Below are 23,502 nucleotides of genomic sequence, written 5' to 3' on the forward strand. Positions count from 1 at the left end.
TCCAGATGCAATAAGTGTGTCATGACGCTAGATGGTGCCTCAGACCACATGACTTCACTAATTTCACAGACTGCAATGATGACCCCTTAAAGGCCCATATAAACCGAAGCCATAAAGCGTGCACATTAACATTATGGCAATATTACCAGCTCTCTAATTACACTGCAATAAAAATCACAGCTGTACGCTCATTGGATGCAATTTCGTTGAAATCTTTATTCAGAAAAAAACATATTAACATTATTTATAACTGTCCATTTGACAATTTTGTCAACATACATCAACATAAAAATATGTGAATCGACATTAGTTTGGTCAGGACGTGGAGTAAAACTGACGTTTCCAAAAAAAAAAAAAATAGGATAAATAAAAGAATAAACTGTTCTCTAAAAATAAAAGCTTCTGCACATCAGCAAAGAAATCAGTGAGGAAGGCTGAAGAGATTAAAGTACCATCTCTGGGCTGTAGCTTTGGAGGCGATCATCAACACAGATGATCGAGTCCGCAGTCCGTTTATGGATGTTTAAAAAAAAAAGAACAAAACTCAAAAACCTCATACATGTCAAAAAGAGAGTTGATATATACAGACACCATTTAGGCCCTTTGATTTTTTTCTTTTTCTTTTAGAGTACAACATTAATCAAACATTCCCCATTCTTCTTGGTTCTCAGTTTCATTCGAGTCGAAACTGATTCTTGGACGGCTTCATTCAAAATGTACATGTAAGTGTATGAACCGAACACTGGTAAACATGCTTCAGTGTCCGAAGACACAAATAAAGGTAGGAGAGCTCGGTCATCTATGGTTACTCGTGCTGCACGGGGCCCCCAGGAGGGCCCCTGAAGCCTTTGTACAGCTGGGTCTAAATGGTTAAGAAGGCAGCCAAGTCAGTCAGTCAGTCAATTTATAAACACCTAGGCTAAATCTGTTTGACATGCAGCATCTTTTTGTTTGATTGTTGAAATTATTTCGTTCGTTTTTAATTTTTTTTTTGTTTTTTTTTTCTTTTTGCTTGATTTGAGCTGTATTTAACGGCAAAGTAGCACATGACGCAGCCCTAGACCAGAAGCAGAATCCACAATCAGAGAGGCTGGATGGCCAGTTTCAGCAGCGAAAACACTGATGAATGAAACACACACAGATATGAGTGTGTGTCCTCATATTAGGCCGTGGAGTAATAATCTATGAACTTCTGCTTCAATCTGCAGGACTGTAAATGTTTCACCTCACTGAACACAGTCCAGTGGAGCTCAGAGGCGTCTGGGTGCACTTGGGTTGAGGGGAGGGTCTCGAGTTCGTCCTCGCACATCACGCTTACCATTTTAAACTGTCGTTGTCATCATAATTACCATCATTAACATCATTTAACAAGTTAAGTTACAAAAACAGAAGTGGGGTAGCTGATCTGAAATCAAACAAACAGCCAGTTACATAAATGCCCCATTTTTCATCAGTGCCGCTGGCAGACAACCACGAAGGGTTTTTTGTTACACAAAACAGTGGGCAAGGGATAAGAATAGGCTTTGCTTCAGCGCACAAATACAGAGGAGAGGAGGAGGAGGAGGTGGAGAAAGCAAAAGATTATTAAGAAAAAAAAAGAAAAAGACAAACATGTAAACATTTCTCCAGTCTGTTGGGGGGGGGGGGGGGGGGACGTGGGTTATCCCCCTCAGAAACTGAGCTGTAGCAATCAACACACCAACAAGCACAAGGAGGTTAACAATCAAGAAATCCACAGTTCAGACAATTTTGCAATCCATAATCCATTGCGTAATCCAGCCCGTTCCCTTTCTAGCCCTCTCTAGGTCCTTTCAGTTCTGGGAGGCTGGGGAGGAGGTGAAGGAGCGTGTCACAGAAGACATACGTGTGTGTACGCTTCCTGCTTATGCGTGTGTGGATGTGTGTTAGGCATATTCCTGTGTGCGCATGTCTGTTAATGTGTACATTCTGGCACAGGTGTGTGTTCAGGTGTAAACTCATTCATATCCGCCGCAGACGTCCGTTCATTAATGCATCTCAGAGTTGAGTTTGTCCTGGAAGATGTACAGGTTGTTGGTGGCGGCGATGGCGATGATGTTCTCAGTCGGGTGCCAAGCCGTATGGAGGATCTTCTTGGTGAAATCCAGGCTGTCCACGCTGATGTCGTCCTTCCGGCGCTTCCCTCCGGCGGCGCAGACCCTTCGCGGCTTCAGGACAGCTCGAGGTTTGCTGCTCTCTCTTGACGCCTCCAGGGTCACATCGCGTTTGGTGTTCCGGTCGAACATGCGGAAGAAGTTGTTGTAGGCTCCGGTCATGATCACGCTGGACAGAGAAGGACGAGAAGGATCCAGTTCCAACGGTCTAGAAACTCTAAAGCGCTCTCGTTCTCCTTTCTCTTGCTAAACTTGAGAGGACTATCATTGGCCACGTTCGTTTTCTAAGCTAACCTTACACGCGCACCTTTATGTGGATGACTTAATTTGTCCAACTCAGGAACAAACTGTTTACCCAAGCACTGTCCTGAAGAACAGTTTTTAGGACATGTACTTCACTTAATGCACCTAAAAAGGAGTTACCACTTGAAGTCACTAGTTACTTAAACTTTTCATCTAAATTTAAATTTGAGATCCAAAACGCGATAACCTCCAGCATAACAGTAAGTAACAGTATAGTAAAGCAGTCCGATTTAGCTTCACCTCAAACAAATATAACTCTAATATTGTACGTACATTGTGTAAGTTATATATTAATTTAACACTGAAAAAGGGATGACCCTTATGAGATAAATAGATATCCTATAAATGAATCGTCCCTGGTTTGATTCTGAACAAGGACAAAAAAAAACAACTACTTTTTGGGAACAAGTAGTTCCTTTGAAAACACAGTGAGGTCTGTGGATTATCCTGAGCATTAATATATATATATATATATATATATATATATATATATATATATATATATATATATATATATATATATATATATATATAATGTATTACTGTTGTTCTCTCTTTCTACTGGATCAGTCAGTGTATTGTATTTGGGTGATGGATATTCCTGAGATTTTGGAAATTGGGTGAAGCCATTTAAAAGCTGAAAAACACTCCCAGAAATATACATGCAACAGTCTTCCTTTCCTCACCTCAGACATTCACAGATTACAAAAAAACAGACAGAGATGTGTAGATGCGTCAGGTACCTGTCCGAGCCGTTCCAGGCACACTCAAACTTGTCAAAGATGCAGTCGTTTTCATAAAGGGAACACAACTTGCTGCGGAGGTAATCGTGAACCTGGAGGAGTAAACGCACACACACATACACACACACACAGATATGATTAAACATGAGCCCAGCACATAGCTGCTTCACTCCCAGGTATTGACTCACAATGTGAACTATAAATAGAAGAGGGAGACGAAGAAGACGCATACAAATCTCAGTGCAGACAAAACACATTAAATGTGGGCAAGTTGTAACGCAAACCTCCCTGAAGGCAACACTAATAAGACAAAACACCAGCCTTCAGCAATACGAGGGCCAGGAGTGCATTTTAATCTAAACTCCTTTTCCATATCAGTAAATCCATTAACATCCAGTTCTCTATTATCAAACCCACCAAGGGCATGATAACAGAGACACACATGTGAACGCACACACACATATTCACTGACTAATAACTCTTTTCCCCTGTGCTTTCATTCGACCTGCCTGTGTCAGCACTGTGTCCGCTCGGTGATGCAAAGGTTTGAAATCTACACCTTCCTGCAGCCACCGCGCTCTGCATTAAGCCCCCTGTTTTCACATTCTGCATAAAGTCAGCAGTCGCCTCGCAATCAATAAACGGTCAAGCTGAGGTCGGCTCACGGTTGTACATCAAACCCGGTGACATTTTTGTTTTCCCCTATGGGTCTTTCTGCATAAGGTGAAATGATACAGTGTCAGCTGGAGCTAAATATACAGTCTTTTTTTTTTTTTTTTCCCCAGTCCGCATGATCTCTGATTTAGAGTACAGTGCCTCGTCCCTCATATGGATTTGTGCATATTTTTCGTGCTCCAGGAGGAATAAGGAGTGTAAATTTACCAAAATAAGTTTAGCCCTGAAATCTTTTTTCTCCCTTCTCTCAGTTTACTCCACTCACCCACATATACTGCAATCTCTACCATATCTCTCTCTTTCACCCTCTCATTTACAAACTCTCCCGTCATTCTTCTTTCCTCTTCTCATCACACCATCCTCACACCACCTTTCCGAGCCCCCCCACCCCCACCCTGCTCTGTGCTGCATTGCAGATCTAGGTGTCGGGCGCTGTGTAAGGTATCCCTCCTTCCCGCTTCACTTTATGAGTGGAGGCTCAGCGGCCTATAAATAGCTCCAGTGCGTCTTAGCCTCCCACTCCTGGCTGTCTCATAGGCCCTCACACGTCAGGCAGACACACACACAAGCACACCTGTTCACCCACACGCCCGCGGCAGGAATACTAAACACACACTGAAAACAAAAAAAAAAACAGTTGATAAACACTTCTGCTGCACATAAATGCATAAACAGAAGCTGGTGTGGCTGATTGTAAACACTTACAAGGGACATTATTTGGAGACAAACTGAGCGCGGATGTGTGAAAGATGCATACAAAAATAGAATGAGCTCTTTTTATTAGCTTAGCATTTAGTGTGGTATGTATACACAATGGTATAATGAGAATTTACTGTTTGTGTTTGTCTCACATGTCTCTTAATCTGCCACACACACACACACACACACACACACACACACACACACACACACACACACACACACACACACACACACACACACACACACACACACACACACACACACACACACACACACACACACACACACACACGCATCTATGGTTTATAGCCCAAAGTTAAAAACTCAGCCAGGGTTTCTGGTGATTCTGCACTGATGAGAAGAAGTGCATTTTTTGGCGCGTAATCAATCCAATTATCCTTAAAAGGTTTTGGAGAAATCTAATCATCAGTAAGCACTTTGATTCTGAGAGGCAACCTTGATCCCATGATTCATTTCTGTCTCCAATTATACACATTTTCCAGGATGACAATGCCCTCTTTGAGGGACACTTAGTCACCTAGCACTTTGGACAGCACAACTGTGATTTCTGTCACACAAGCTTACACCAAGAAGAGTGTTCAATACAAACGGTTTTACAGTTTGATATGGAGGCTTTGTTTAGAGAATCTGAGCAGCCGCAATTCTTTTGGAAGAACGAGCCAACCCACAGAACAAACACCTGAAATATGTTGAACAGAATTTTGAGATACAGGTGTGTAGCAAATAAAAGAAAAAATCAATATGAAGTTTCTAGTGAAGGTGTTGGGCTGTCATGAGCCACAAGAAAAGCTTTAATGCTCCTTGACATAGATTGTAAAAGTATCTGAAACTCTACTGGATGGTTGAAACAATATTCTTCCAAGAGATATTCCCTCGATGTGGTGTTTTGATAATGTATCTAACACATCAGCTAAAAATCTCTCATAGGGGTGGAACTGGGAGATGAGTGGATTAAAAAGAAAATATATTAATGCTTCCCCAACCCATTAGTTCACGATGCCCTGAGTAAATTTGCTCCTTGCCAGAAGGAATCTCATCATATTAACTGAGCCTGAGAGACAACATTTACCGTGTCTCCTGTATTTTAACACAGCCTCACGTTTATCAGTCACACACCTGGTACGTCTCCAGGGGCTTGCTCTCCATGTTGAGGTCCCAGACTTTGGCAGTCAGGTAGTCTCTGGTGAGCAGGTAGCGGCCGCTGTGGCTGAACTTGACGTCCGACACAGAGGAGATGATCTCGGAGAAGAAGGAGCGGGCACTGGGGTCCTCGGGCTCCTCAAACACTGGACAGGGTGGGAAAAAGACAGAGAGGACGACAGGAGTGTGAATGGTGTTAAGCTTGATGTCAGACAGAAACACACTTGACTATGTGTGGCACATGATGGTGGTAATTCAAAGAAAACAATTAAACAATTTCTATCAATTACAATACAAAAAAGAAACCTAGTAAACACAGACATTTCTCATTATAGGTGTGCTCCACTGAACACGATTTGTAGCGTTCACAGCACTGGTGACTCATACTGGTCAGAGCAGTAAAAACGCATGAGAAACTGGCCATTTTAAGGTGGAAGTAAACAGGCACGAAAAATGAAAAAAAAAAAGAAAGTTGGGAAACCATTAATCTGAAGTATAACAAAAAAAATGGACAGCAGATATATGGAGAAACTAATGGACCTGCAGTAAAAAGAAATATTATTACCCAGTGGTGGAAAAAAAAGTTCCAGAAGAGACATATTGTGCTCCTACACTGTGTGGAAATCAAACTTCTTACACGTTTGATTTCAGATCATTCACTTTACAGTGAATGAGTTTTGCAGGTTTTAGATCATTAACTACAAATTGAATATGCATTATGTAGACTCAAGAGAGTCCCTGTGTGTAACAAATTTCATGGCAATCCATTCAGTTGTTGTTGAGACATTTCACCCACAAATGTGACTTTAATGGTGACGCTCGAGGAAGAGTCGGTAGGATTCATCTTCTGAGGACAATGAATGTTTGCACTAAATTTCATGAAATCCATCTACATTGTTGAGATATTTCAGTCTAGAAAAAAAAGAAGACCAGCCAACAGACAAAAGCGAAAGCCGCAGACTGTATATTTTGAAACTGCCTGAAAGCTAAGGTAAAAATCTAAAATCTTAGGGTATGCTTTGAAAAGTTTCTCTGATTTGTAGTTCACAGACTAAAAACTGCCAGTATTAGACATTTTGAGACCCTCTGAGGACTCTCCCAGAGAAATGCTACAGTTAGAAAACAGCTGTCATGTGTATGTCTCCATTCCAGCTCAGCAGGTGTACTCACATTTGGAGTGTTTGTCGCACAGCGCTGCTTCTCTCATGTCACAGAGGCGCAGGGTGCCTTTACTGCTGCTATAGACAAACAAGTTACAGTGGTGGGGGTGAAACTCAGCTGCTGTGATCACCTCTGTCAGATCCTCCATGTTGGCTGGCTTGATGTCCACAATGTCTAAGAGAAAGCATCACTCAGGAAAACATCAAAGAGAGTCAACTTCCCAGGGCCTGCTGTTTATTTTTGCCTGAACAGTTTTTACCTTAAGACTACCACACAGTATGTACACATTCATGCATTCATCCTCTTATCAATTTTATTCACTCACTGAGAAACTAATTAGACTGTGTTTTAATTCATGTGGAAACTCACACGGGCTCACAAATCTACATACAAAAAAAAACCTCACAAGTATGTGTAAATGTATACGGATTAACACAATGTAAAATATTTACAGCAGAAATAAAGCCAAACAATATAAATATATCTTGAGGGGACAGTTGGGACAAAGTAATTCCATATTCAAATAAGTTGTAATATTATAAATCCTGTCTGGGTCAGGGATGTGCCTGTACTGTGTCCTATTGAGCTGGATTAAAACTCAGAAAGGGGCTGAAATATTTATGCAGCCTTTGAATTATTCATTAAGCTACATTTTCACTCCTCAAGAATAATATTCCCCTCCCCCAACAGTGTGTGTCTTTGTGCATGTCTTTATACAACAAAGTGGGATTTACAAAGTGGGAGTTTGTTATGTGTGTGTGTGTGTGTGTGTGTGTGTGTGTGTGTGTGTGTGTGTGTGTGTGTGTGTGTGTGTGTGTGTGTGCGTGTGGGCAGGGATTGATTATTGAGCTTGTATAAGCATTCATGAATTAATGTATGCATTAATTATCTGTGTCCTTGTGCTTTAATAAATCTACTCCTGCTTTTATAGGTGTTTGTGCATGTGTGGTTATTGTTGTTGTTCATGTCTTCGCCTCACCATGCACACTGTAACCCACAAAGGATACTGAAGCTGCGGTCAGTGATGTCCAGATGCCAGAGGTTGATCCTCAGGTCATCAGCTGACATGTAGGTCTCATAGTCTGAGTTGACGGAGATGGAGTTGACGTGGTAGGTGTGGGCGTTTGCGAACACTCGCCGCGGGCTCACCTCCACCATCAGGTCCATCGGCTTTAACACCGGTACCTCAGAAAGAAAGAGAGAGAGAGAGAGAGACAGCAGTTTAACATCTTTCATAACTGATTAGGAGAAGAAAAATGGTCAAGCTACATAGAGTAGATTACATTTAAATAATTTTATTGCATCATGAATGAATATTTAATGCATTACTTCCTTTGACATCAATAATACATTATTGCTAGAACCCAAACTTGCTCACTTGATAGAAAGATCAAGAGCCAATCTAGTCCACAACCTAAAGCATTTTCACACCTGGACATTTGCTTTAGCTTTACAAATATTTTTTAATTCAGGATTAAAATTTTTAGACCCAGCTTAAATGTGTCCTTATTTGGATGCAGCACAGCGGGAACACCAGCCCCATACACATGTTCTCTAACCTCTGTTTTGTATAAGGATATGGATACACTGTGAGTTACTGTGTAGTGATCGCTAAATATTCACTATAAATAGAATCACTGATCCAGTGCAGATGTTGTGTTGCTGTTCTCTACAGCTGGAGATTGAGGATTCCTCTGCCAAACACACTCACGCATACACACATGCACCTTTGTGCCAGTGACCCATTTTTGCAAACACATCTGTGCTCGCTGACCCAGTTATGTTGCACAACCTACTGCATTTATGAATGTTTTAGTGTGTGCATTCACATGGCAGACAGACACGCAGACAGCCAGAGAGCCAGGCAGCCAGATTGATAGACAGATAGACAGACAGATAGATAGATAGATAGATAGATAGATAGATAGACAGATAGACAGACAGATAGATACCTGCAGGGAGGTGACGGTGGAGATATCCTTGATGCGACCCTCCTCATCCTTCAGGTTGTATCCTTCAGGCCGTTTGTCTCTTTCACTCACCTTCCACAACTTAATGGTCTTATCTGGGAAACAGAGTCATTCAACAATCAGATAAGAAAAAAGATAATTTGGTAGTGTGACGAATGAATCAAAGGTGCTTGTGGATATGCTTTGAGGTTAGGAAGCTATATGGGGAGATGTGATTAAAATACCAGAGTAGACTAAATATAGAATTTCTTCTCAAATTGTGAAAGTTAAAAGCATTAAGTCTTCCAAAAAAGAGCTGTTTTAAGGCAAAAGTCAACTCAGGCACTTGACTGTAACAGAAACATAACAGATGAGATAATTCGCCACACTGTCAGCTCTGAAAGACGGCTCAAACTCTGAACCTCTGAATGAGCTAAGAGTGAGGCTTTTTTTTTTTATCAACACTGATAGAGACATAAATTCTCTGTATGTTATCAAAAAAAATGACAACAAGCATCTCAGCAGGAGCATTACCCAACTGCTGAGGCAGGCCTTACATTTTTCATAACCTCAATCATAAATAATATAGTACTTAAATAAATCAATAAAAGGGCTCTCAGGGAAAATCTATAGATCTTCCAATCTAACCGTGCACACAGAATATAAACTGATGAATGGACCTCTAAGCCAAGGCAGATGAACTCAGATCTTAATGCACAACAGAAATGTGATCTAGCATGAGTAACTATTATCTCTTTAGGCAAGGGACAATCTCCTCCCTCAGCTAAGAACATAATTAATGTCAACTGCTTCAACATGTGATTCACTCAGAGAAACCATGATCATTCAGACTGGTTCAATTAAAGTTTTTTTTTTTCAACAAAATATCAACCGAGCACATCACTACTAAGATGTGTAAGTGCAGGGGGTCTCTGACCATTGGTGGAGAGGAGAAAGTGTGCGGCGTTCTGCTGAGGCAGCCATCGGATCTTATTGATCTTCTCCTCGATCTCCAGACTCTTAAGGTAGTCAAACTCGGGCTCATGGCTCTGAAAGGTGCTGTAGACATTGTACTCTCCCTGGGAGAATGGCTCAGTCTTGCTCTGTGGAGAGAAAAGTAGGAAATGTAAGAAAAGGTATGTGAAAATGTGTGGAGAAAAATGTGCACTTGCTCACATCGACATGTTACAGTGCAATGTCAGACCCTGTGCCCGATTCAGTCACCTTCACCTTGATCAGGTGAAGAAATAGCTTGACATGGACTCTGTACAGCTATAACGATACACTCCCTGACACAGCAGGAGCATCAACTATTTATCAATCAATCTAAAGTGTAGCTGGAGGGGAAAGGTGTGCGCTCATTGCTGCTCTTACAGCGGAAATGAAAAATGGTGTATTTGTGTGTGTGAGTGTTGGTTTGTGTGTGTGTGTCTACCTCTGGTTCCCTCTGAAAGATGACCACTCGGCCCCCCTTGTCCCCTGTGGCCAGGAGCTCTCCTGTGTGGTTGAACTCAACAGTGGAGATGATATCAGCTGGGGAGAGAGACATAGAGACAAAGATGGAGGAAGAGAGAGAGAGAGAGATGTGGTATGAGAGGAAAGAATGGTAGAGAAAGAGAGAGTAGCCATTAGCTAATTGACCACACATCATCATTCATCTGCATAATCTGTTTATCTGACTTTAAATTATTAAACGAAGGCAAGAGTCATTGCATTAACACACAAGTGGATTAAGTTATGCAAATGAATGTGTAAAATAAAACAATATTAGATCACTAACACAAATGGAAGCAAAAAATTAAAGACAGTCACTGACAAACGCACACACACACACACACACGCACACACACGCACAGCTGTTTCACATTAGGCACAGGTGTTATCTGTGTTCCACTGTGACACATACACAATGACGCACAGGATTACGTGTCACTTGAGTTCATTGTTTGTGTGTGTTTCTGTGCGCATAGTAACAATTATCGGTGGAGTGTCTGAAAGTGTAAACACACCACAGCGTATTTGAGTTAGTGATTAAATATCATTCAAACGTTATTTTTCAGCACGTTAATTTGCATATTCGCGACAATGTCCCCATCACCAGCTCCGTGTCCCGAAACACCAACACAGTCTGACTCAGTGACAACTCTGTAATATGAGGAGTAAGCACATTATTAACCACTTAGGATTTACTGACTCAATGCTTTCAGTGACCCTCCCTGCATCACACATTACACAGAGTCTGAAATGGAAAGCACTGAGTTGCACCGTCTAATGAAGGGCATGAGTGTGTGACATCTGAGGCTTGAATCTGGTTTAACGTTGCATGTAATCTCCTCCCTCTCCTTCTGTCTGCTTATCCTCCTTTCCCTTCGGCTTTGTGCGGCAGGTTGAAGTTTATTTGGAGACGGAGATGCTTCTCTTTCATACTATCTATAGGTTTACTAAAAAAGAGGTGGAAAGGGAGGATGTGGCAAACTTGGAATGAAGCCATGTTAATTTAGCTCAGGTCATCTAATCTCATCCAATTCAATTCATTCTCTCAATTCATTCAATTCAAAACCAGCCATTATGGGTAATTAGTCTGATGCTGTGATCATGAATGCATGAATTTAAAAAGCCCTCACCATATCTATATTTTATTTAGGCTCATGCTTTGATCTTAATCTCATTCCACATTCAAGTCTATTAACTCTTGTTTGTTTACTGACAGAAGTGAACTGAAGGTCCAGCTCAGTTGTCAATTTTCAATCTGTGGTTGGACTAATATCTGCGCAGTTTTCACACTTGTAAATTCAGGACGTGTAAAGGACAGACAGTTGCTGGCAATGCTGATCACCATGGCGATGACTTCAGTGCTGATTGGATAGTCGTCAAAACAGAACAAACACACAGATTCTTAAGTTTTCTTTCTCAAATTCTGTCCATTTATTGTTGTCTTCACATGACACCCACGAACTGAGTCATGATTCAAAAAAACTAGTTCAGGTTTCAGGAGTTCAGTTGCTGGTGTGTGGGGGCAGTAAGTCGGATGTTGAATTTGCTTGTTTGCATGTTCACTATTACCGAAGTTATTTTTAAGGAAAAGTCTTGGAGTCTTGTAGAGAGATTTCTGTCACCATCAGACAGCGCCAGACTGGCTGTTTCCTCTTATTTCCTGTCTTTATGCTACGCTAAGCTGCTTGACTTCTGGTACATACATGAGAGTGCTATCGATCTTCTTATCTAATTCTCGGCAAGACAGCAAGTATATGTATTTCACAAAATGTCAAGCTGTTCCTTTAAGAATCCTTTCCATCACGCTTGGTTCTCTGGCTCCACACATCATGGTTTAACAACCGCACTGGGTTAGCACAACATCCAGTTCCACTTTCAATGACACAGTAGAGACCATGCTCTATGGCACCATTTTCTAAACATCAGTTTCACCTGATGTGTCTGTAGTTGGTAGAATAAAACTTTTGCTTGTAACTTGTGCAGCTTACCGTTTAGTTAGCTGAGCATTGATGATGACCTACGAAGTACTCATTGCTGACAATAAAATCTATAAACTCAGTTCACCAAAAACCACAGAGCCTACCATTATTTTCATCCGATGTTCAAGGCAATCAAGAGAGAAGCTGTACAACCCACAGGCAAATTAACAAGCTACAATTTGACTGACCCACGGTTGTTACCTCCAGTGCATTACTACCCCACAAAGATTTTTGCACAGTGAAAGCTCAGGTCTGCTACTGAACTACCAAGAGATAAAACAATCTCTTCCAAAATGTTATAGATTCCATTTAAAAATAAGACTAATTTCATCAAGCCCCCAACAAAGGTGTCCAGTGAGTTTAGTTTTGATAGAAAAGAACATGGTCCTCAATAAGCATTGACTGCAATAAAAACAGAGCGTGGAAAGCGTATTTATTTAGAGTTGGAGTGATTCAAAGCTGTAGCCTTGCCTATTTCATGGTGGCCTTGAGAGAGAGAGTGATTTTATGATGAGGGGAGGCAGGGACTGCTCTTCAATCTCTCCACCAACACAACCTTATTCACCCTGTTCCTCACACACTTAATGTATTACTGGTTGCCTCTTTCTCTCTTTCTATCATCCTTCCATTAGTTATTGCACTGTGTCTTGATCTCTCAGTCGCTTCAGTACCTTCTTTATTCTCTAGCTTTAGTTTTTTTCCTCCACTTGCTGTCTCGCTCTCTCTCCCCCATGTTCTTTTGTCATCTCTCATCTCTTGTCCTCCAGTTTCTCTCTTTTGCCCCATTTCACTCTCATTTTCTTCTTGGTTGTCTTTCCACATTTAGCTCCCTCTCTTTCTCTCATCCCTCCCCCACGGCACTCTGCTGCCTGGCTGTACGTTAGCGTGTATGTAGTGGCGGTGATGCTGGTGGTGGAAGAATGGGAAGGATGGAAAGGGAGGTGGAGGGAAGAGGCGCTGGGGCGGAGGCGGTGGAGGGGTCCTCCGGTGAGCAGGGGTTGCCATAGTAACAAGCCGAGCCAACCAGTAGCAGCGGTACTCGTAACCGTTAGCCGTATATGGCAGTCTGGTGAAGGAGGAAGTGGGATTCATCAACTCAATCCTCGCAGGAAGAAGGAGAGCGGTAAAAATAATTGTGCCGCTGCACTTTTGTCCATTAACAAACAGTTGCTAAGTGAATACTAAAATATGCAACATACACTGTGATCCAAACTGAGAATATGCAGATCATTTGTGCATGAACACAAATAATGGCACTCATACAAACACAGGGAGCCATACGCATGCAGTCAAATTCACAAACACGCGTATGTACACCAGGGAGTTTTGAATCCACGTAATAACGCACTGCCAATGTATGTGCTTGATACTCTGTGTGTGTGTGAGTGAGTGTGTGCACACTTAGACAACTGTGTCTCCACTCAAGTCACACAGAGAAAAAGCTAAGCTAAGCAAAACCAGGGAAGCGGTACACACACACTCTCTCATCCTCCCATAGTTGGCCTCCCTCCTCTTTGTCGTTCTCTCTCTCTCTCTCTCTCTCTCTCTCTCACACTCACACTCACACTCACACACACACACAGAGCTTACATCCATCTGCCTCTCTCAGTTTCTGTATTAGAAGAACACTACAGAAAAATAAACTACTAAGAACACAAACAACCACTGCAGACACGTGTGTGTGTGTGTGTGTGTGTGTGTGTGTGTGTGTGTGTGTGTGTGTGTGTGTGTGTGTGTGTGTGTGTGTGTGAGTTAGAGTGTCAAGCTGTAAGTCAGTGTCTTATAGGGTGGATGTGTGTGTGTTACAGTATAGCAAGCTAGCTGCGTCTGTCTCCCACAGACAGTCCATTAGCATCAGCAGGCCTGTCTGACTCATCGCCACACTGCAGGAGCTGGGGGAACACACTGTGACTGCAAGTGCATGCGCCTACACTTACAGCACATATCAACACAAACAACAACACACAAACATGAATGAACCCAATGACACTGAGAAGCATAAAAAAACCCTGCACAAGTGATAAACACAAAACCCACACACACTAAAATGAACTGTGAGGTGTTTACAAGGACAGCAGCTCCTCAGTGATCACAGGATGTTACAGGCAGAGCTGAAATGACTGGTTGATCAACAGAAGCTAAATCAACAACAATTCTGGCGATACATTCATTATTTTTAGTGATTTATTAAGAAACGACAAACCGTTGCTTCACATATGGCTCTACAAAACGGTGATGGATATTTTTGCATATTTTTGAGCTCATTAGTCAATTAATTAATTAGTTAATCAGACAGATTTTGATTACTGAAAAAAAAAAAAAAATGAAAATCACCTTCCAAGCAAAAATGTTAAAATTTTATCAATTTCCAGCTTCTCTTCTCTGTCTTGTAAGACAGTAAACTGAACATCTCTGGGTTCTGGCTGGACAAAATAAGCAATGAAGATGCCACTTGGGGCTTTATTATCTGCATTTTTTTTTTTTGCTATTTTCTGACAATTTTTAAATAAAAAATTAACCAATTACTCAATAAAATATTAGGCTCATTAACTGATAACGTAAATAATTGTTAGTTCCAACCACAGTGTGTATTATGCACATTAAGATTTGAAGAAGAGGGGAGAGGAGGCTTAAGGCTAGATGAAGGTGGTGGCATAAAAGATTTCCTTATTTTTTGTGAAGCCTACTATAGAGACAGAGAGGGGAGCAGACGTCCTACAGTCCCAATTATAGATATCTTGGGTCTGGGTAAACATGGACCATTAAAGCTGAGCCAAAAACACATACTCCTTAAAAGCGTGGACAAGCCACTACTCAGCAGGAGACTGTGTGTATGTGCGTTGGAGAGCGTGTGTGTGCGGCAACTCAAGCACCCCGCATTTCCTGTGTACGTGAGCACAAGTGTGTGTACTCAATTACCCTGTAGAGAAATAAACGGGCTGGAGAAAGAGAAGAGAAGAGGGAGAGAAGGAGACGAGGGGAGAGATCTGCCGGAGGGAGTCGTTAAATTGATCCCTGTCCTGCAGTTCTGGAGTTATCTGGAAAAAAACCTGGTGCATGTGTTTGTGTTCGAGGTGCACATGTGTGGAGAGGCGTGATTTAAGCCCGGCACAGCGGGGAATCTGCCATTTCTCCAAACACACATCGCAACAAAGGCGCTGAGCCGGTGTGAGCCTAATAGTTATGGACACAAACAATTAGAAACACAAACCAAGCCAGCTTCAGCATGTGTGAAATACACCTGTAACCTAGCTGCAGAATCATCTTTTGACTGCCTGAATTCTCAAAGCTGCAACATGTGATTAATTTTGGAGAAAAATCAATTTGTTTTCCCAACAAATTTGTGAGACTATAAAATTAAAAAAAGATTAGGAGCTTATCTTACACCAAGTATAAACTCAGACAATGTGTCGATGCCTCAGAAACACTAAAATCTCACCCTTTTCTTACGCTGTCCTTCACTGTCTCTGTCTGCATGTGTATGGAGTTTAAACTATAAGTGAATTAGTCAATCAACAGAAAATTCAGAACAATCTGTAAGTATTTCTTTGGCTAAAGATGCAGAAACTTCACTGGTTCCACTGTCTCAGACTTGAATTTTTGCTGGTGTCTTTGATTTTCCAACAAAACACCTTTAGGTTTAGGACTGTTTATCAGGCTAAACAAGCAATCTGGAGGCTTGGGAAAGTGTGACAAGCATTTTTCCCTATTGTCAGGAGCACTCAATAAATCAATACACTGTGGAAATAAACTGATGTCTGCACAGTACATGTACAGAGCATATGTCTTTAGAAGTTTAGAAGGTGCGTCTGTGCATGTTCATGTGCATGGATGTGTCTATGTGTGTCTTCCTCCGTACTAAATAGAAATAGAACTAAGATAGCAATGCTTTGAAGCAGACGGGGTGTCGTCTGGTCAAACTATTTAGAGAAATCAATCACACACACTAACACACACACAATCCACACTGAAGCAGGCAGACTGGGACAAAAATAAAGAGGCAGGTACAAAAATAGAGACACACAAAAAAAAGGATGAGGCTGACAGACAGAGACAAAGTGATTTTTAAGATATTTATAACATTCAGACTCAGGTGAGAATTCACCTCATACAAACTACTCACACACGCACACTTCATGACATATACACTCACATCCAACCACCCACACACAGGCACACGCACACGGTCTTTCATATCTCACACTGGGGTCATGTGGTGCAACTGTGTGACACAGATATGACCTTCGGGATAGAAGAGGATAGAGCACACACCTTCAGTGTAAGAGGCAAACGGCTCAGGCTCCAGAGAAAGGGTAGTGATGTCGGAGCACAGGACCTGGATGGGGCTCAACATCCTGGGGGAAGACTCCAGGGTGGAGAGGGGTGGACAAGATGGGCGGAGCTCTTCAGGCTATAGCCAGGAGCAGCCCTGCAAGAGGAGCAAGGATGGAGGGAAGGGAGGGAGGAGGGCAACAGGGAGGCAGAGGGTAGGGAAGGAAGGATGGAGGACCGGGCGGGAAGGGGTAGGGGAGCAGGGTTAAGGGTAGGGACTGAGTTACTATATCACCACATTCGGCCATGAGTACTCACCAAAGAAAATCTACTGGTGTTATGTTCGTGATCATACTGTATCTATGTAACATGAAATATTCACATGTTGGGTTTGGCTAGCAAGAAATGGAGGATGAACAGAGATAAACAACTAACGGGACAGAGTCTTAGTCTGTCTTATTAGGCCTCTTCTATGAGAATCTGTTTTGCAGGTGATCATAATTGTGCTCGCAGCACGCCACAGGGACGAGTGAGTAGAAGTGTGAACCACACTCTCATGTTTTCCCAGGAGCGACAATGATATACAAGTATGTATGAGGGCTGTGACCAACAAATGTTGTTCTATTAGTTATTTTTTTTTTAATCAATTTAATTTTTTTAATCTTTAATCGCCTATACAATGTGAAACATGTTGAAATCTGCTCCTTACAGATTAGCAAACAGTACAAAGATCTTTAGGTGTTTATAGTATTTATTACACTGGCCATTGTCACTGAAGTCCAGATGCATGTTAGTCTCCAGAACGTTTGTGTGAGATCCTCTCTACACTAAGAAATTTATGAAACCCTTTTAAAGCCAACTGCATTCTGTCAAAAACATACTCTAAAAACTAGGCGGTTTCTTTTAGGTCCTTGAAAAGAGACATTTTATGGTTTTCCATCAACAGCATTAATAGGTAGACACTACTCCATATGGTACAGAATAATAATAATAATACATAAATAACTTACTTACAAAAATCTCAAAAATCGCAACATTTTGAACATATTTCCTCATTCATCCTCGAACCCAATGCTACTGCAGCAGGAGGTGAGGTTGTAGCAGAGGGAAATATTGAGAAAGTCAAAGGGAGTGAGAGGAGGGGAGTAAGAAATGGAGGGAAGAAGGGACGGGAGGGACAGTGAGGAAGAGGGAGGTTAAGAATCCCTCCCCTGTAGGAGTTAAAGGGCAGGGGAATCCCCACGGGAAGATCTACAGACACACTGTTATGTATGCTCTCACACACACACACACACACACACACACACACACACATACTCGTACACAAAACACTTTCAGACACGCACCCATACATATACATACACAGACCTGAGCAAACAAAAAGACACATAGTATGCACTCAGAGACACAGACATGAATATGAATGCAACACAGGCAAAAAAAAAAGGATGGAGACACACAGGAGATAACAAAATACTCCCAAGCATAAAATTACATGCACCACCTCTGGCTCCACCACCCTCTGTCTTTCTCTTTAACACACACATACAGAGCCACATTGTGTTTGAGCAGCCTTTAGAGCACTGTTGGATAATAGTTTGGCAGATGCGCCACTTCAGCACCGGGCAATGCTGTGAGTTGCATTAGAGGACTGATGGGGAAAGAGAGGGAGGGAGAGAGGGTGGGGGAGGCAGTGGGGGATGGAAATGGGGAGGAGGACGGGGGATGGGGTGAATATGGAGGAAAGGTGGAGGGGGTTGGAGTGGATGTGGAAGAAGAGGCAGGTAATGAATCATTTTATTTGTGACAGAAAATTGTCTTTGTTTGTCATTAGGTGAATTCTTGTGAGATTGATTTTTAGAGCACAATGTGCACTTACTCGTCCGCAGCTATCTATTTTCAGGGTCGTCCATGTGTTGCACAGCCCTTTCTGACCAACAGTTCAGTGGTGTGCCCACCTTTGCGTGAGCTAATCAGCAATTCACCCTGAATAATGTCTGTGTCTGCCTGAGATGTGTGGAATAATTAATACTGCCATTATTGGTGGGTGGAGACGACCTGTCAATCATATTGGCCAAGCATGAAAAGCAGAATGTTTGTCATCACGGACTGTTGCTATGGCAATAATGGACGGTCGGTGATGGATGTTAAGACTGATTTTCTGCCACTCACTCATCAAAATCCTTCTCTGAAATGGACAAAGACAAACACTGCTCATGGAAACACTGTATGTATAACACGGGTACATACAAACACTCGCAGACACAGAGACAAACAAAGAAACACACAGTAATAGTCCTCAGTCTTCTCAGCAATAAGGTGTGTCGAATGCACACACTAGCACTTACACAATCAACAGGCAACACTACGGGTCTCCCCTGACAACAGTATGTGCTTCTGTGTGAGCGAAATTATATTACAGCACAGACACAGGAAGCATAATTCCCTTTCTGCAGTGATACGAGGATCACAAATGAGCTGGCAACACGTTCATGACCCCCAAATGATAATCCGCTGTTCTGGTCTAAGAGGCGTGGTGAACAATGAGCGGAGTGTAAGAAACAGATTGGGGACAGACAGACAGGCAGGAAGGCAGACAGGGAATCTAGTGTGCAGGTGAGATTAGTGGTGTAATTGAGATTAGCAGAAGTGGGCGGGCAGGGGAAGGGGGCGGGGGGGGGTATCCAGGGTTATAATCTGTTTTATGAAACAAACCAAAGGAGAGCAGTGGTTTGAGTGGCTTGTCTCTTGTTGAGATCTGATACGCTATTTATTACAACGTTGCATAAATTCAGCCTGCACCGGTTATATTCAAGAGGAGAGAGTAACAGAGAATTAATGTATGTATGACTCTCTCACAGTGTGAGAGATAACATGCAGAGCGTGAGTACAAAAGAATGTGGCAGATATGTCCCTGGCTTGGTTTTCTGGAAGTCTCTGCTGTTACAGAAAAAAAAACTGCTCTCCCACTCTCTGTCTATGACATACAGACACAAACAGAGACATACAGACACAGGCCAGATCAATTCTTCCCTGCAGAGTGACAAAATAGCTGTGTTGCACAAGGTATAAAAGTGATTACAAAAGCACAAACAAACAAAAAAAGACAGAAATAGAAATAAAAGGTGCAAGATACATATAACTGAGAAAAAGAAAATATTATGAGAGGATGGGGAAGAGAGGAAAACTTGCCAAAGATATTTTAATTTTGCCAAGAGGAGTGTTTGCTCCCCAGTTCATGTTGCTCTGTCTACATCTCTGTTGTAACACTGATCAACACAGAGCTTATAGAAGATTAGGAAGCTGTCCTGAGCTTGTTTTGTCTGACTGACAAGCATACACACAAACCGCCACACACACACAAACACACACACACACACACACTCTCCAGAAGTCTGATACATGAATGCAAGCTCACATGGGGGCACACTTAAACACACACTGTAACATATATACACACGCATCTCCCTCTGTCATGTTCTTACCTTCAGTCACATAGTTGTGGTCGGGGAGGAAGCCGCGGTGGTTAAGCGTCGGGGTGGCGTCAGTGTCTTCGCCCATCAGCAGGGCTGGGGGGAGCGCCCGTCTTGGTTGGGCAGCGTGGTGGTGGCAGATTGGTGGTGGAGGGGGTTGTGGGGATGCCGGCCAGCACAGCGCCCATACTGCTGCCCGCCAACGCCTCCTCAGCACAGGGGCGCAGAGCCAGGCATCCTATCCTTAAATGAGGATGAGGGGCAGGTAGGGAGGGATGGGTGCGTGTAGGAGTCCACACAACTGCTTCTGAGAGCCAGATGCAAACCTGCAGGAGGAGCATTATTTGAAAACAGTTTTAAAACTGCCGCGGGTAAGCTTGATTTGTGCCTCACAAGAGCGCACATCACTCGTGAGGCAAGAAAAATCAAGCGCACCTCGAGTCCACCCTGCAGCTGCTGAGTCCAGGTGTGGCCAGACCAATGATACTCTCTCGCAAACACACACAACATACACAACCCAGTGCTTCCAGAAATGGGTAAAGTCTTGACATGTTAATGGATTCTCCAAGAGAAGAAGAGAAGAGGAGATGAAGAGGAGGTAGAGAGTGGGGGGAGGGGAGAGAGGGATGAGCAGAGCCTCTGGTCGGTGTATCTGCAGTGCTGCTGCTTCTGCAGTGAACTCACACGCATGGACACACATATATGGTGGGACAAACGCAAACTCACCTACACACTCGGCAGCTTGTGGGTCAGGTACTCCTCGGTGGATCCTCCATGAATAACGACTCTCTCCTCCTCAGGGGATAACTGTCTCTCTGGTTTCTCAGCTGTTCCAGTATGAGGAGGAAAATCCTACTGGCCCTGCGTTCTGCTGCAGTCTGCGCTCTGGCGTATGTATGAAAGGCAGAGTGAGAGGTAGAGAGAGGGGGAGGGAGAGCGAGAGAGAGAGAGGATCTGTCCTGCTGCGCTGGTACGTGTGCGTGATGCATCAGAGCAGACCCCGCCCACTCCTCAGAGCAGCCAATCATCACGGATCTGAGATCTGCCTGACCACTGACTGCAGGTGATTAAATATGATAAAGAAACAGAAAGGGATCTAGGAGTGGGCGGCAGAGCGGAAGTGGCTGAGTGTCTTATAAGGTTGTGATTAATGGGAAAGAAAGCAGAGAGAGCAGGAGACAGGAGGGGAGAAGGACTGTTTCACTTGACTGAGTGCTGAATATGAACCACAGTACAGTGACTACTAGAGGATTCACCTGGAGACAGAATTCAATTAACACAAAGACAACTACTTTAACACACTTTAAAATCTCTTCTGATGCAAGTCTTCATAGAAGGCAGGGCTGGCCGATAGTTCAGTTACTGTTTATCAACTTGGAGCAGTATCGTATCACGATATGACCTCATCAAGCTACTGTTCAGCTTACACTTATTTGTTTTCTTACTGAGAATTTGAAGAGAAGACTGATGCCACTCTCATATCCTCATTTTAGTTTGTTAAATATGAAGCTACAACCAGTAGTTAGTAAGACTGAAAATGGGGAAATGGCTAGCTTTCCAGTCTTTGTCCCCTGGCTCCTGCTTCATATTTAACAGACGGATATGAAAGTGGTATTGATCTTGCGAATAAGCATATCTCTTAAAATGTCACACTATTCCATTACTGATTCCATACAAGCTGTAATGAAAAACTAACAAAATTATCGTCTTTCATTACTTGAAATGGGACAGGCACTACCACAAAATCTGGTCTCCATCTGATACCGAGTAAAAGCCAGGATCACCAATACTGATACTGATGCTTATTACTACAAAAAGCAGCCGATGTATTATTACACAGGGATGAGTCATGTGCATAGACTGTGTAAGAAATGGACGTAGCACCCGTGACGTCACCCATTGGTTTCGGGGAGTCGGTTTTGTGACCAAACCATGGGCATTTGAGCTGCGCCATCTTGGATTTTAGTGGGAGTGTACTTGGCGGAGAGGCGGTTATTCTACGGGTCAGCCGGGGTCAGCCGGCCAAGAACCAGGCCACTTAGCTCTTACCAATATTAATATTTACCGGCTTTCACCGCTGCCTCCATCCACTATCCATTTACAGTTACATTAGCACACAAACAACAGCAGCCGCTTACTGACGGAGCTGCTCTGTCCATGCAATGTCGGACTTTTTAAACAGAAAAATGAGACGAAATAAAATTGTAGCCTAGTATTCCCGCAATAAACGGACTCTGAGAGCACGGAACACACCGCAACAGTGTTCCTAACATTAGCTGCTCCGGTTCTCTATCTGTATCAGCAGCGACCATAAATCGGCAATTAAGTCATAAGCCAGCGGCAAAATATGCTAATACATGCTAATTAGCGCAAACATCCAGGTAAAATAGTGAGAAATTTACTTACCGAAAAAACCACAACACAGACTCCTTCAACGGTCGGTTAGCACAACCTACACTACAACAAGCCACATTGTCACAAAAACCTATCCGAACATTGGCAAACAAACACGGACACTGCAGCCCCTGTCAACCGCTAAAGGTAGCCGGAAGCCTCTGGATGTAGCCGCCTAGCCCAGCTAGTAGGACTGCAACTGAGAATTTTGTTGATTTCTCAATTTATAACTCAGTCAACACTCCCAAACTCAGAGGTATTCTCTATTCACTACCATAGGCTGAATTACAGTCAATCAGCCAATTAATTGTTTCTCCGCTCACTGATAGTGTCCATACTCTAAATAAGACTGAGTGAAAGTAGTATTAAAGATCCAGTGTGTAGGATTTAAGGGGCTGTATTGGTGGAAATGGAATATAACATTCGTAACTATGCAATAATTGGTGTTCAATCACCAGAAACTCAGAGTTTTTGTGTTTTCATTACCTTAGAATGAAACCTTCATATCTACATAGTGAGCGGATCATCTTTGATCCAAACACTGGCTTTAGAGAGTCTTTACATTACCTAAGGGCCATGGAAGCTTCTCCTACATGCCTGGAAAGGGAGGGCTGAGAAGACACTAGTTGCCACTAAATCCTACACACTAGTCCTTTACACACTTCAGTTATCAATCCACACACCCCTACTTTGCATATCAGTTTGATTAGCTTATATATGATAGTGCATTAATTTGCCATATCGCCTCTCTCGCCCATAGGCAGCTGGGATAGGCTCCAGCTCCCCCGCAACCCTGACAGAGGATTAAGCGTTAGAAAAATGAATGAATGAATGAATGAATGAGAAAATACTATTATTAATATCAAGATAAATATTTCCAGTAACTCTATTGCCCAGTCGTACTAGAAGGGACTAGAAATGACCACTGATTCAAGGCAAACTTAATTTCACACACCAACACACACACATACATACATACATACACACACACACACACACACACACACAGATTCTTCAGTCAGCATGGCAGCAGAGAGTGAGGGGCTGCCAGTGACAGTTGGTGC

At 42.7% G+C, this 23,502-nt stretch overlaps 1 protein-coding gene across 1 annotated transcript; it reads right to left on the bottom strand.

Annotated features, from left to right (window-relative positions):
* Positions 1-1,689: 1,689 nt before the first annotated feature.
* On the bottom strand, positions 1,690-20,176 carry LOC121188253 (serine/threonine-protein phosphatase 2A 55 kDa regulatory subunit B gamma isoform). Its single transcript, XM_041047902.1, has 9 exons — positions 20,057-20,176; positions 10,262-10,359; positions 9,764-9,929; positions 8,830-8,942; positions 7,885-8,062; positions 6,887-7,051; positions 5,693-5,862; positions 3,179-3,270; positions 1,690-2,301 (listed from the first exon to the last, which is right to left on the bottom strand). Exons 1-9 carry the CDS (start codon positions 20,130-20,132, stop codon positions 2,007-2,009), a joined length of 1,353 nt encoding a protein of 450 aa, XP_040903836.1. The 5' UTR covers positions 20,133-20,176; the 3' UTR covers positions 1,690-2,006.
* Positions 20,177-23,502: the final 3,326 nt, after the last annotated feature.

This window comes from Toxotes jaculatrix, chromosome 10 (assembly GCF_017976425.1).
Source record: "Toxotes jaculatrix isolate fToxJac2 chromosome 10, fToxJac2.pri, whole genome shotgun sequence".
NCBI classification, from domain to species: domain Eukaryota; kingdom Metazoa; phylum Chordata; class Actinopteri; family Toxotidae; genus Toxotes; species Toxotes jaculatrix.